Source organism: Sander lucioperca, chromosome 6 (assembly GCF_008315115.2).
Source record: "Sander lucioperca isolate FBNREF2018 chromosome 6, SLUC_FBN_1.2, whole genome shotgun sequence".
Taxonomy (NCBI): domain Eukaryota; kingdom Metazoa; phylum Chordata; class Actinopteri; order Perciformes; family Percidae; genus Sander; species Sander lucioperca.
Window position 1 is genome coordinate 17,401,496 of NC_050178.1, and position 15,982 is coordinate 17,417,477.

Sequence of the window (15,982 nt, forward strand, 5' to 3'; positions counted from 1 at the left end):
AAAGGAATGGTTCAACATTTTGGGAAACATAATCATGATTTTGACATGTTTTGAACAGAGCCAGGCTATCTGCTATCAGTCTTTATGCTATGCTAGGCTAACCATTGTCCTGATTCATCATCTACTACTGATCATCTACTCATCTTACTCTCTGAAAGAAAACATTTTCAAAAACTGTTGAACTTGTCCTTTTAAAATGTAAATGTTGTACGACAAAGAGCCTCTTGGATGATTTAACAATACTAAAGGTTTATCATTGGTGTCATTAGTTTTAATTCTCTCTACTTAGTTTTTCAAAAATCATGTATTTTTTACTGTGAATAATATGATACCCGTGAGCCTCAGCGCTGCCGTTGCTATGGAGAAGATGTTAATCAGAGTTGGAACAAATTTAGAACACTTTTGTTGCGATAGCAACAAAGTCACATCTGGAAACCTAAGCACAACCTAATGGTACAGTCCCTGATTTTGCTGTTGCATCCAATAAAGTTCCCTTTGAATACAATTGTTGTATTTGCCAAAACAACAAAATGAAAGGACAATTCTTCTTTTTAACATAGCTTTCTGTGTCATATGATATATTGATATATCAAAGGCCTCAGCTTACATGGGGCGCACGCTCTTACTGGGTGAGCTAGAGGTCGCCCCATATGATGCTTTTTTACAACATATTCATGTTTAGTTTTTATTTTAGTTGCCATAGTGTAAAAGGTGAGATTACCATGTCTTTGTTTAATTATAAAGCAATTTAAGGATATATTTAAATACTGTAAAAGTATCAAAATGCTCAATCCACAGAGAAATGCACAAAACCCGTATTTAGAAGCTGTGCCTTTAAACGAGCCGTCAGGACTTCCATACCGTTGTGATGTCACAACTATACTATATACAGGAAGATAGAGCCGTTACAATGCTGTTACAGTATTTCCCCGGCTGCAATGACGGTGCAGAGATGCAGAGAGCACAGATGCCGAGAGCACAGATGCAAAAGACCCGGAAACACTGACCAATCAGAGCAGACTGTGCTTTTTCAGGAGGGTGTCTTAAAGCGACAAGCACTAAAAAAACGGAACATTTCAGACAGAGGGTGAATACAAGTATTCAGACAGAAATTATGACAAAAAGAATGTGTTTTTTTTTAACATTAAAGCGTGTAAACATGTTCTAGTAGAAACCCAAAATACAAGTATCAAGCTTAAAATGAGCATAATATGGGACCTTTAAATTGTCATAATAATTTCCTATTTGCCTCTTGGTATACGAGGCACGCATACATCACAGATAAAATTGTGATCCCGCAGTGATAGTGACGCACAGGCAAAGGTTGACTGTGTGATTCTTGTCTCGTTCTGTCTCTTTGTCTCTCTGTCTCATTCTGGAGGTATACGGCCATCCCTAGATAACTCTGGATTTGTCAGCATTGTGCCAGGTTTTAATCTGCCATTCTGATCAGGCAGAGGGCAGAACAGCCATGGCCCACTGAGGTCCTGCCTGGAGTTTGTCAGACCTCTGGAGGACGCGATTAGAACAAGCTAATTAGGACAGACGAAGTTTCGGAAACATTGGAGAAGTCATCAAAAAGGAGGAGAACAAGAGGGAGACACTGTGTGTGTGTGTGTGTGTGTGTGTGTGTGTGTGTGATATCTCTCAAAATCATCTATAATGGAAAAAAGAGACTTCTTTTGTTATTTTAGTTTGCATTAACATTGAAAACACACTGAATATGAATTCACTTAGCTCTTTCTGTTCAATGATTCTCGAAACCAGAGAAAATAACAAAGCACTCATGACAATGGTTTCACGTCCCACTGCAGGCTCTTCTCATGAACCACTCGTACATGTAGCTATGGAAAGTAATGCACTGTAATTCGCATGTATTCCACATATTTATTACCGTATGTACCTGAATGACTGCCGCTGTATAAGAAGAAAACACAGGGCTTTCAAGTGGGGCAGCAGAGTTTGTGTCCCGGGAGAAGATAAGGGGAAAACACAAGACTTTGACCCAGGAAACGGGTGTTTGTGTCCCGGGAGTAGTACCTAACCCTAACCAACAATCTTTTTTTTAAACTTAACCACTGAAACGGCCATCCCCTCATGGTGCTCTGTACCCGGCTCACAGTCAACAAGTTCTAATTTAACTGTAAAGACTGCTAAACTTAACTGTCATGTGACCGGCCGGTGGCATAATTTCGTAGGATAGCAAACGAATCGTTGTGCATACATTTTCTTCCGATAATATATGAACCTGTTCATGAGAATGCGTTGCCTACTCATCGTTCACCTCCTAACTGCTTTCGATTGTTAAGTTTAGGTTGAACAGAGAATTCTGTTGTACAACTTCTCCTACATGTATGTTTTTGTCCACAGTGATGAGTACAGTCTTGTGCTAACATTACGAAATACTGGCCTATAGGACCTAGGGGAAAAAACAAATTTTCCCCTAACTTTCTTTCTCAGTGGCTCTTACAATGATAGAAAAATAAAAGATCTACAGTATGCCAGCCTGCTGTATCTCCATTGTTTTCCTCTCTTGCCTGGATCCGGCGCACCGTTACATCAGCATCTTATGTAAGAGCTGCCATCAAACATGTGTGTGTGTGTGTGTGTGTGTGTGTGTGTGTGTGTGGGGCAGCAGGAGAGCATCGGTAGATCTTAACATCAGCAGCAGGAACACTAAATGAAACTGTCACCGGCTCTGTTTTTACCCACAAGCTCCTGCACTCTCACAGGCACGACAGGCGACCAATTAGGGTTAGACGAGCGAGGGGAAATATTGAAATAAATAAACTAAAAGATCATTTGTGGCCCAGGGCTTGTGTCGCTTGCATGGTGAAAGATTAATGCTGCCCCTCTGAAAAACCAAAGGCTCTAAAGGGACAGGGGAAGTGGCTTTTTTCTCTTCTGAAGCACTGGTAGAATAGGAAAAGGGCCCGGAGATGCCTCCAGGCCAGAGGAGCACTGAGGAGAGCGGCTCAGAGAGGAAGAAAAAGAGACTGAGAGAGGAAGAGGAAGGCAAACGTATTGCACTGACAGTGGCACATAACTGCCTTAACTCTAAAACACACTGAAATAAAAGCCAGTATTCAGTAATGGTTGAGTCTTTCATATTAGCCTAGTCTGTTACCTTGCATGACAGCTGGATTCTCGCGAGATCACGTGAGAATCATGGGATTTCACATAACGAAAATCCATCCTGTCAGGCTCCAACCTAAAGCGTTTGTGACTAAACTACCAGCGGACTGAACCAATCAGCATCCGGTGATGAGCTACTGGCGTGGTTTAGGTATGTGTGACGACTGCGACTGTTCGTTGTCGTTGGCCGGCACAATAAAGTAAAGGCTGGTCACTAATTTCTTCCAATTATTTCTACTCCTCTGTTCTTATTCTCACTGTTACAGTAAGCTACATTCCTGCAGATGTTTCACATTAAAAGCTTCCAAAGAAAGGTGATTATGCACTTTGAGCTGTTGGAAGGTTTTTAATGTGATGCAGGACGTGTTTAGTTTCATTGACGGTAGCTTAGCAGATCGAAGAAATTGCCAAGTAGAAGCAACTGTCTGTAATTAGGGCAAACTCAGAGCAGCAGAGTGGTTAGTATGACTGTTGTACTGATGGAATTACTAAAGTGGAAATGTGCATCATCCTGAATTTATCAAAACAAAAGGTAAACATGGAGGAAGTGCTCCAGGATGTTTGCAGTTTGTCAGGGGGAAGTTTGCATTAACAGCACAGTCACTAATCTAGGCCTGTTTGAAATAATAGTCTGATCCTAAACACAGTCCTTTCTGCTGTTAGCTGTGCCCACATTTCAAACAGCCTTCTTTGCAAGAGAATGTGAAAATAAAATAAAACAACCTTTAGATTCCTAACTTTTCATGTCATTTTCCAGCTGTTTTACCAGTACTGAAAAGTTTTCCAAATGTCCCATGACATGCTTGAACAAGTGGAGACAGGGGCGTAGCATAACATTCTGGGCCCTGAATGGCATTCTCTATGGGTCCCTCCCCGCATCCACAGCTATTCATTCATTTCTAGCATCTTTTTGGGCCCTCCTCACATGAAGGCCCTGGGTACTCAGTCCCCCGTCCGACACCCTTAACTATCTCCACACTGGAAAGACTCAGGCTGGTTCTCACAAAGAAAGAGGAACACAACCACACACACAGACTAGTTCTCCCAGAGAAAGAAGAACACAAACGCACACACAGACTAGTTATCCCAGAGAAAGAAATACCCAGACACCCACCTGAGTAGGCCCAGTAGGTCTCCTCGGCTGTGGCTCTCCGGAGTCGTGTCCCGCTGGCCGCGGCTCTGCGAAGGCCTTGGATAGGGGCTTGGGACTCGGCTTGGCTTCCTGTCAGCGCTGCGGGGGAGGAGGAGACGTGGACAGGCGGGTTAGCATAAACAGCAGCAGAGCAGCAGCAACAGTCTGCAGCCCTGCCCGGACACCTGCCCTGCCCGGACACCTACTGGGCAGGAAGACAGCCAACTGTGTCCTTATCTGCCTTCCCATGCAAGCTGCATCATAATAACACAAAGGCACAAAGGTCAGCAACACAAAATAACTAGGCTGGGGAACTTTACTGTCCAGGAAACAGACCAAGCTAGCTCACATACATTTAAGGACAACCATCATTTTTGACTAATTGAGTATCTGATTGATTGGAATTTATTTTGAACATGTAAAAAGAAGAAAAACGACAAGGTCATAAAGAAAATGAAATAAAAATATTACACAAACTACAAGCATAGAAAAACAAATACTGGATATATATACTGTATATATATATATATATATATATATATATATATATATATATATATATATTTGGACATGTCTAAAAAGTAGTGGCAAGAAGTATCCACTTATTTTACCCCACCTCTTCTCCATAATTCATTGCTAGTTAGTTAACACCTTCCTCTGTCATACTTTTCTTTCTTTTTATTAAACTGAAATTTTTAACCTTTACTTAAGTACCATAAAAAACACAATTTATTTCTCATATATTCATATCAAGTGTATGTTATAATGTCGTATCTATTTGACTCAAATATATTAAACTTATTGATATATTTTGGTGTCAATTTAAAAAAAAATTATAATAAAAAATAAGTATATAAAATACAATGAAAACAGGGAAACTAAGATAAATACCAATCTAAATAAGTGAATAAAAAATAAACAAACATCAATAATCAAACCCCTTCATACTTGTACCCTGTGAGAATCATTTCTTTATATTTCATCAGAAAAATACACACAGATATAGAATACAGACAGAAAATCATCAGAAGGAAATAAACCTTTTTACAGCTGCTTTTCTTATGTTGGGTCTACATGTTAGTGTGACTGTAAAAAACAGGCCCGAGGTGTTTTGATACAGTATACTGTATCTTGTGCAATACTAATGAAAGATGACATGTACAGTGTCTACTTCAGACAGTTCTCCGAGTAGCTACATTAAGGCCCGTCCTCTGCAGTCATAAGATGAAACATAATATGGTGTTTTTACATTATATACAGTATGATATAATTACATTTGTTTTTCTTGTGGTCTAAAGAATTATGCTGTAAATGATGGCTTAAAATGCTTGGATTACAAATAAGGCCCAAGATGACCTCTAGAGGCCCCAAAAGTCCCAGGTTCACTGCATGTCAATCACTTTTTCTAATTTGATTTATTGCAAATCTGTAAGGAATTCTGCACCATATACGTACTATATCAAAAAATGCGGTACCAGAATTTATTTGTCTTAAGACCTTGATTATTTTGAAAATCTACAGCCAGATTGTTATTTTCCTATTTTGAAAATCTACAGCCTATTTATTATATTCCTGTTTTATAAATCTACAGTGTATATGGTGTATCATCTCCATAACAATGCCTCCACTTTCGTTGTAACTTCCTACTTTTAGGCTTTTTTTGTAGCTGGATATATCATTTGTTTCGTCTCAATATGAATGTGGATAATGTTAGTGATAGTGAGATGCTTGCTACAGTTACATTTCGTGTGAAAACACGTTTTATTTTTCTGATTCACTGCTTTGTTCTAACGCCGCTGGGCGCTCTCTTCTCTCTAGGTTGCTTGACCATATAACATTACCGTGCTTTCGGGCGGTCGTTGAGGCTCCGTCTAAAACTCTGCCATTTCAACCAGCTGTTTGTAACATAAAAATAAAATGGATTATGGATAATTTTATTTTTATAGTTTATAGCTGACTTTACCAGCTGACTTCTCTATTGGCTGTTGAAACAGGTGTCCGGCAACTTTCCCACGCAGATACTCGAGTGAAGATAATTAGCTCTTCTGAAAAGTCCATCATGTTTTTTGCGCGACCACGGAAGGCTTGTGTCATGTTGCCGCGCTGACAGTGTTGTTGTTATTACTTAGAATTCCTCACAGGGGAGACAGAAACTACGCACTATAGCCTTAAATGTGTGTAAGAGTGTGTTCTTGTGCTGGGATGTGTGCTGTTGGGTTTCAGGGGGGAATCTCGCCTCAGCCATCTACAAATACATGGTGGCAGCATCTGGAGGAGGAAGTGATATTTGTGTGTGGTATGTGTGTGTGCGTGCATGGCGTGCATGATCTGAGGCAAACTGAGAACGTCAATCATGTTGTAATGGAAACTCAAAGTCTCCAGCATTTTGCAAAGAATAGTGTAGGAGATGTAAAGGCTCAGGATGAACTAAGAGTTTCAATGACAGATACCACTGACACCCCTGCCCCCCCCCCCTCCCTCCTTCTCTTCCCTCTTCTTGTTTTAATTCTTTGGGATGCAAGCGTGGCTCATGTCTGGGAATGCCAATGAGCGGCAGCTCCATGGCTTTTCTATGAATTACATTATTGATTCCCAATACGGCTCAGAACAGAAAATGTAATTATGCAAAGACCCCGCCCTTACCCGCTTCATCCTCGCCAAACACATTTTCTTTCCCTTCCCTTCTGTCTTTTTTGTCTTTCACTCAGTGGCTTTTCATCAATTTGTCTTTCGCTCCTGCCTTCACTAACATGCCCCAACCTGACCTCTCCAAAGCCTACGAGTGTATTGTCCTTCAATCATGTCTTGAGGGCCACAGCTTTCCCGAATAGCTCTGCAGCTTTATCAGCACTACCAACAGTGTTTCTCCAATGATTGTACACCGCAAAACCAGAAGAATCTTTTTTTTTTTTTTTTTTTTTTTTTTGACATAACAATGCCAAATATCCATTCCAGTGTTTCAACTATATTCATTTTGCAGTGAGGCACTGCCATGAGTCGATGAACAAGGTAGTTTATTTCAAAGTTTAATTTGCGGGATTGCTCCTATGCCACCGAAAATTTCCCCGGATGACTGGGACCTTCCGCTTTCTTTGTTTTGGCATTCTAAATTCTGGTAGATTTATGAGGACTATGGTTAACTGCTCCTCAGATCTCTGCAGGGTAAATGTAGACAGAGTTTTCTGTTGCACGACTAAAACAAATTTTGAATGTACACATGTTCCACCAAAACAACTTCCTTCCCGAGGCTATTTTGCAGCAGCACCGCGGCACCGCGGCTCAGTCCGGCGCTTAGCACCGCCCAAGAAGATTGTGATTGGTTTAAGAAATTCCGATAAACCAGAGCACATTTTTCTCCCATCCCAGAATGCTGTGTGGACTAGCCAGACCCTCATCTGCAGTACTGTGGAGGAAGGTCTGGCAATGCGAGACTACGAACGAGGCAACTGTCTGTGGTTAGGTCACATGTCTGTAATAAAACCAGGACAGTCGTTTTATCTACCTAGCCTAACGGTTACAAACAGGCTCGGTAGGGAACGACACGCTAACATGCTGATGGATTCTGTGTTTATAGCTGAGCTAGACAGAGACAATTTGGTTAAAACAAGATTGGTGATGCTGTTTTTCCCTCACAAGTGATGTAGCATTTTTTGTGGAGTGAGCACTGCACCAGACTGTGTTTTAAAAAAAAGAAGCCTTTCAAAGCTTTAGTGCGTAACTTTTTGATATTAATGAACGTCCATTACTTTCAATCCATTGCCAAATTAGTTGCTACAAAGCTAATTAAGACTATCAGCTCCACACAACTCTCTCTGTATTTCTCAGTATGGCTATGTTCAGAAGATTGTGTCGGCCAGGGACTTTCGCACGCAGAAACTCAAGTGAAGATAATTACCTCTTCTGAAGAGTCCATCATGTTTTTTTAATCCTCCGTGTACTCCTTGGCTACTAGAAACTGCGTGGAGGAGGGGTGGGGGCTGTGCGCGATCACAGAAGGCTTGGATCATGTGGATGCCCCGACAGTTTTGTTTTCTTAATTTAGAATTCCTCATGGGGGAGATAGAAACTACGAACTATAGCTTTAAAAGCTACATTGCTTGTAGGGAAATAACGGGAGTAACAGCGTCCTTGCTTGTACTGGGGCATTGCAAGGCAACTTGGGGTGACTGGAGCACCAACAGTCAAGCCTGACTGCTTCTCCCACCTTACTTTTTAATGAAAATGTGAACAAAAAGTCAAAGTTGTAAAAGTGACCTATTTTCTTTTTAAATTAGTTCTGTGCGGTGGATCCAGTTCATGCCGATGTGAAGAGTGGTTCATCTGGATTTCAAAAAGTTACTGATAAATATTTGAGAGACTTCAAAGTGTTACATTGAGAATGGAACTTGGCGTGACCTATCCGCCAGGCTAAAGCAGTCAACCCAGGGGAAACACTAACCACTATCTGCACACCGCCTTATATTAGCATTATAACAGCGAAACAATCAATTTATTTTAATTCTGGAAAACAACCGCTGAGAATCCTTTTCTGCCTGGTCACACCAATTGGACATTCCCATGCTAATTTCCTCATTATTAACACTTTACAATATTACTGATGTCTTTTCTCTACAAATATGAGAAATGTATTATTCACTCCCTTGCCCAGTTGCTGTCAGTTCAGCTGCCCTACACTCAACTCCTATAGCAGACACATTAGTCTCCTGTTTTACCTGGAACACATTTGTTTCAATTCAATACAACTGTATTGTCCCTGGAGGGCAATTCAGGTGCAGCATAAAAAAACAGAAAACATTTGAAAACATAAAACAACAAACAACGTACAACAACAAAAACACACCATCGACAACTAACAGGAATCATGTCGTACATACGGCAGCAACAAAGACATTATGAAAAACAAGTAATTGCAAACATCAAGTTTGCAAAGTGCAATGAATTAAAGAGAGCAAGTAGTAGAAAATTCAAAGTGCAACAATAAAAAGGTGGACTACAGTTCATGGCTGATATCAGTATTTGCCTTAGGAAAGAAGGAGCCTGAAAGAAGAAGTGTTTGTCCTGGTCATAGTACAGTTATAAAATCCTAAGGCACTGCAGCGTGTTTCTTCTGCTGGAGGGCAGGGAAGGAGGTTGTACAAGCTCCTGGTTCAGAACTAGTTTAGCCAACCTGCTTTGACTAACAAAATGCGAGTCGATTCGGGGTCTTCTCGAGTGATGACTCAAATCATTGACTTCTAGGGGGCAGCCCCACTCTTTGCAGAATGCAACGAGATAGGAAATAATTCCTTTGCTTGATAGATATTTACCATCTCCAGAAAATTCGGAAAGGCTGAATTCAGCCAAATTACAAAATTGATATTACAAATATAGTATGAGATTTCAGTCCATCTCCAGTTTTGCATTAGTAGATAGTAGATCTTAGAGACAGATATCCATGGGCAAGCAAAGTCAAAACTATTTGCATGACTAGATACAAAGTGTTCTCATGAACGGGTCCGTATGATATCGTACAACAATGTATATACACCAATACATATGAAATCCTATGAAACTAGGCGACGGCCAGCTGGTCACGTGACGCAGGCTACAGAGCTCTGTCGTATCAGTGGCAGTTGGTAGTTGAGTTACTCGAGAATAGGGGGCTTTGAGCCGGGTAGAGGGTACCAAGAGCTGCCAGTCGTTTCGGCACATTAAGGTTAAATTTAGGCACCAAAACGACTAGTTACATTTAGGAAAAAGATCGTGGTTTGGATTAAAACACTCCCAAGGAACACGCATGTCCTGGGTGAAAGTCCTTTGTTTTTCGCGGGGAAGCAACTCCGCTCCCTGGCTTGAAAGCGCTGTGTGTTATGACCCACCCATCCACCCCGACCTCTTCCCTAAGCGGTCCACAGCGTTCTTATACTGTATAAGAACACTGTGGACCGCTTAGGGAGGAGGTCGGGCTAAGTCATTGTTGTGCTGATAGCAACAAAACAAAAAAAATGGAATGCTATGAATTTCGGTGCTTAATTTTCGTAGATATATATGGTTCATGAGACCAGCCTGCTAGATAGCACTAGAAAAATGCTTAATTTATCCAGACCTGATGCCCCGTTTAGGCAGACAGACTCAAACTTAATCTCAGGGAGGAGGAGGGCTCACCAATGGCCTTCTACCACAAGAATAACAAATGTTTAGGTCAGTGACAGCGAAAAGAGACAGCGTGCGGATTGAAAAGAGAGGTGAAGGACATTGAAGGAGACGAGGAAGGAGAGGAATGACAGACGAGAATGAGAGGAGGAGGAGGAGGAGGAGGAGGAGGAGGAGGAGGAGGATAAGACAGGGATAAAAGCAAAGAGATGGGCTTAAAGAAAGCCAGGGAGGGGGTGAAGGAGAAGCCGGAGAAAGAGGAATATGGATTGAGGACAGCGCATATAAGAGAAGAATTAAGCACAAACGATGAAATGACACTCCTCTCCTAGCAACAGTTACCAGGTCACTGATGGACAGCCGGCTGCATGGCAACCAGTCAGCGGCAGAGGATGAGAGGAGAAGAGATGAACACAGGCCCAGTGTTGGGCTGAGGGGGGAGAAAGAGGAGAAGAGTAAGAGAATGAGATGGAGGGAGGGAAGCTGTGATAGTGTAAAAGGGGACATTTTCACCACAGAAACAATGCAATGTTCTGCACTCTACTGTATGCATGTATAAATATTAACATTATCGGCATTAAGATGATGCTGTCCCCCACAGAGAAAGAGTACACTCTGGTAAAACAAAGAGCACTGAGGCGAGTGTTGAAAGTTTGATTTGCAGGCTTTTCACATTGCTGTGTCAGTCTCAGTAACTTCTCTAACTTCTTTTTAGTTCTCTAAAAAGAAGAGAACTAGAGGAAGGCAGAGCTGCTGTTATGACAGGACGGTTTGAATGTTATTACTACAAGGTCTATATTGTCAAAAGAAGAAAGCTTGCTCATGATAAGGACATTATTCCGCAGATAGTTGGATAGATAAAATCACTCTAAGAGGAGAAATGGATTGGAAAGATTACACAGATAAAGACAAGCTGTCCTATAAGGAACAATAAAACATATTGCATGTCACTTTGTGTAACCAAAGCAGAACATTATCTCTGACAGAGCTTCAGAGTAGACAAGAATCCTATTTAGTGTCCACATACTGATGACGATCCCGTCTACAATGCTTCACAACAACAAAGACACTATTTTAGTCGACTATGTGACTGATGTGGGTGCCAGAGCCTTCAGCTACCAGGCTACCAGCTCCCAGTTTGGGTTCGGGAGGCAGACACAGTCTCCACATTTGACAGTAAGCTTCAAACTCTCCTCTTTGATAAAGCTTATAGTTAGGGCTGGCCCAGGTTTGCCTTGGATCAGCTCTTAGTTATACTGCTATAGGGGAAGACTGCCGGAGGACTTACGAAAAAAAAAACAATACAATTTGACAGTACAATGCGGTGGCATTTAATTATTAGGATCCGTGGAAAGCTATACATACAGCGTACGAGGAGCCTGGGATTGAGTCGCCAATTTTGTGGTTGAGGGACGACCACTCTACCTCTGAGCCACAAGCAACCTGATCTCACAGAATTCCATGAAATGAACACGGCCCCTTAACTCAACATCTGTGGCAGTTTCACGGAATCGCAAAAGATTCTGTGATGGGCCCACGGAAGAATTCCGTGAAATGAACACGGATTGCCAAAGCCCCTTAAGTTAAGGAAAAGGTCCTGGGTGGGCTTACATTTCCATGACACGCATTACAACAACAGGACGGTTGGGTTTAAGAAAAGAAGAACAGGATGGTTGGGTTTAGGAAAACAATAAACGGTTGGGTTTAGGAAAACAATAACGGGACGCGGGACAACAACGGGACGGTTGGGTTTAGGAAAAGAAGAACGGGACGGTTACGGTTGGGTTTAGGAAACGTGACACGCAGGACACAATCCCCGGTCTCCTGGGTGAAAGTCCTGTGTTTGACCCATCCACCACCCCAACCAACCTCCTTATGCGGATTTTCGGGCTTTCATACTACTCGCTACCGTAGTCACTCCTAATGCTACGTCATCTTCTCATTGACTTTACATTGGCATTGTTTTCCGTTTTCAAAAACAGAATTTTCACACATTCCGTGCTACCACCACGTAATGCAGTGTTAACAGTTCGTGATCATTTCACAGAATTCTGTGAGACCAGGCTGGCCACAATCCACCCTATGGTCTGAGCTCCTCTCTTCCGCTCGCTCTATCAGTGTGCATTCATGTCCCATTAATGCATGTTACTAACTCAGCTTCTTCCCTGGAGTCCTTGTACAGATTTCCTTGGATTGTGGTGGCACCTAGATTGTGGATGCAGTTGCAGCTGTTGTCCTGCTAGACGCCCTGCACTGCCATTATTTCCAGTTCGATTATCTATATTGCTTCTATAATTGCCACCGTTCATCATGTCAACTGCTATAATTATTATGAATCCTATTTCTGTATGTCTGTATGTCAAATATAGAAATATCAGTGTCTCTGTGTCCCAACTGGCAGCGTCAAGATGGCCGACCACCAAGAGTCAGGATCTGCCGGAGGTTTCTGCCTGTTAGAGGAAGTTTTTCCTTGCAACTGTCGCAGCAAATGCTTGCTCTCTTCTGTTATGATTTGACAATATAAATTGAATTGAATTATATGGAAACTATCTGTGGTTGTAACCCATGGTTAGGTTAGTTTGTGGCAATGTGGCAGGAAGCTGCAGCATCGTTGAAGTTTTAACAGACACCTGCTGCGTAAGTATATTTTTTCTAGTACAGAGAGCTATGTTGTTACCTTTATTCATTAAAACATCAAACATGTCATCAAACACACACACACACACACACACACACACACACACACACACACACACACACACACACACACACAGACACACACACACACACACACTATTGTTTTTCTAGGTATCAACCTTTTATCATAAAATAGTATCAGCTACTGTTTTGGTTCTTTACATTGACCAGTAGTCACACATAGAAACTTCCATTTTCTTTCCATCCATCGCTCTCCTCCCTCCGCTGCCTCTGCCCCTGTGCGCTCTCAGACTAACCCTCTCTGTCAGAGCTCATCTGCATCACTACACAGCACAGTGACAGAGAGAAAGATGTAGAACTTTCCAGCGATATATATGGAAATATATGTACCATCCTCATGCTTAAAAACAAATACAGAGGCAATTGAAGTTTGCAGCAATGTGTATGTTTTAACACATTCATGTATACATAGAGATGACTATCTTTGAAATGCTCAAAACCACAGCCTAATGCAACATAAAGATGTCAAAAGTATCGATACTTCAATACTTTTTCGATACCATGTGTTTAAAATGATACGATTTCCGGTAAATATACATTTTCATAGTATCGAAAGTACCGAAGCTAAAAAAACAACACACAAAGACAACAAAGCGTAGCTTACCGACACTTGTGATAATGTTACATCACATTTTGTGAGAACTCTGAAGAAAGCCTCTCTCATCTGTTTTATTTGTTTCATGAATTGTAACACTGTTTTCCTCTCTGTGTGAATCAACCTTGAGACAATCCTTCTGTCTATCCTGACTCTTTCTTGTCTTACTACACATCATCAGAATGAATGGAGCGATTGTTTGTGTGTATATCCTTGAGTGTCTCATTAAACCATTAGAACATTATGAACTGAACCCTGCTTCGTGTCGCTTTGTTCTCGGAGCTCGCTACTGCTTTCAAGATCAACTCACAGAGGTCAAGCCAGGAACCACAAAACAATCATGATTGGATTGTTTCACAACACCGGCCGGCAATATTTTTTTCCTAGGATGGCGAAAGCATGTCCCGCCCTTTTTCTGATTGGCTTACCCTGGTATTCTTACCTTAACCAATCTCACTCCTCATGCCTAAACCTAACCAATCCAACCAACGAGGGCAACAAGTATTAACCAATCAGATGTAGAGTAGGGCGGGTTATGCCTTCAACATCCAAGGAAATGCAAATTTGCTACCGGCCGGTGGCATGCAGCTGAAGACAAGGGTAGCGTTAGCTTACCAGTAGCCTGGAATTGCACTTTTCCAGACAGCATAGCCACTGCCGGAGTCAGAGATGACGGAGAAACAACAGAACTGTTAAATTCTCCTGCTTCCCTGACGTCACCGTGTGGTAACATTTTGCCTTCCACATAAGTGACTTATGGAAACAAACAACGAACCATAAAGAGTGCAGGCACTGATAGGACTTTATTATGCATTCAGGTGCACCTCGTAAACTCTAACAAACTCAACCTGCCCTCTGCCATGTAGAAGTAACTTTCTGTACACACACTGTGTGCTGGTTGTTAATACATCTTCTGTGCCTTTTTGCGGTTGTATCGAAAGAGGTATTGTGACAACCTTAATGCAATATACAATGTTCAGCACCAATATACTTTTCTGTTAACCACAGACGTTCTGAAAGTCAGTATAACCTCTAAGTCTCTAAACATCAGCTCTGAGTTGGCATGACATTGTAAGGATTTGGGGGCACTACTGAACAGGGGCTGCATCTTCAACGAGTTACATTTCTCTAATGCACTAGTGTTTGATGCTTGTTGCAGAAACCAGCAGTTTCTTTAAATAAAATGCAACAGAGGTTTGAATGAAAATTTCTGATCATAGAACAAAATAAGATTTGTTACCAAGCATTCAGTGCCAACTTTCAATACCTGACACTTTTGCCTACTGTTATGGACACAATTCAGTCAGTAGTAAAAATATATTGAGGTCCCATACCCAGCCCAAGCATCCACACAGACAGCCACACACACTCACACACAGTGCCCATGTTTTATTTTCCTTCGTCAGACTTATTAAAATGCTCTTCCTCTTACACCACCACAGAGGCCCATTGAGCTGTGCAGCATCTCAGTGCGGTGCACAGGTTGTGGAGTTATTGCTCCCACTACAAGTCCCCTGTGATGTAAGGGAGCCACTGATCAGACTCAGCTGTCGCCCAGCGGTTGATAGCACTATGGAGTGGTCTTGTTGTTCCCACATTAAAGGAAAATGCTCTTATGAAAGCAAAAAGGAAAAAAAATGCCCCCCCCCCCCCAAAAAAAAAAGCTTTCTGCTCATAGAAAAAATAAATCAATGAACTTAACAACAAAAATGCTTCTTGATACAATCCCAGTGCTTTTCTGAGGGACATATTGTACTCTTTACTCCACTACACTTTACAGCTACTTTCAGATTACAACTTAACATACATAACATTTGACCTGATTATAAAAGATGATGCATTGCTACAAATGAAAATACCCAAAATAAGATCAAGTCATTAAAATTACCACCAGACCAGCTCAGGCTGTTCTCATGAACCATTCGTACATATAGCTACAAAAAATGAATGCACTGTAAGTCATATGTATTCATTGTATGTATTACTGTAAGCCCCACTTGGATGTTTGCTCTAACGCAGCGCCCTCTACTGCCCATAGTACTTATGACTGGAGCACCTAGTATGAGGCCATGGTGGATAGGTCCTAAAACACTTGGCAGTGAAGTTCGTGTCCTGAAAGAAGTTAAGGGAAAAACAAAAGACTTTCACCCAGGAAATGGGTGTTCATGTCCCGGACGTACTACTTAAGGGGGCTGTTTTTTTAACCCAAACCACAAGCTTTTTTCTAATCTTAACTAGTCGTTAAGGTGCCTAAACATCACCTCACGGTT

The 15,982-nt window shown here is 41.6% G+C and overlaps 1 protein-coding gene across 2 annotated transcripts in view; it reads right to left on the reverse strand.

Moving 5' to 3' along the window:
* Positions 1 to 15,982, reverse strand: part of ptprga (protein tyrosine phosphatase receptor type Ga) — a 511,734-nt gene that overhangs the window by 399,212 nt on the left and 96,540 nt on the right. For both annotated transcript variants that reach the window (XM_036001852.1, XM_036001851.1), the window contains exon 2: positions 4,250 to 4,366. In XM_036001852.1, the coding sequence (XP_035857745.1) occupies positions 4,250 to 4,366 (117 nt within the window). The remainder of the gene's footprint in view (positions 1 to 4,249; positions 4,367 to 15,982) is intronic.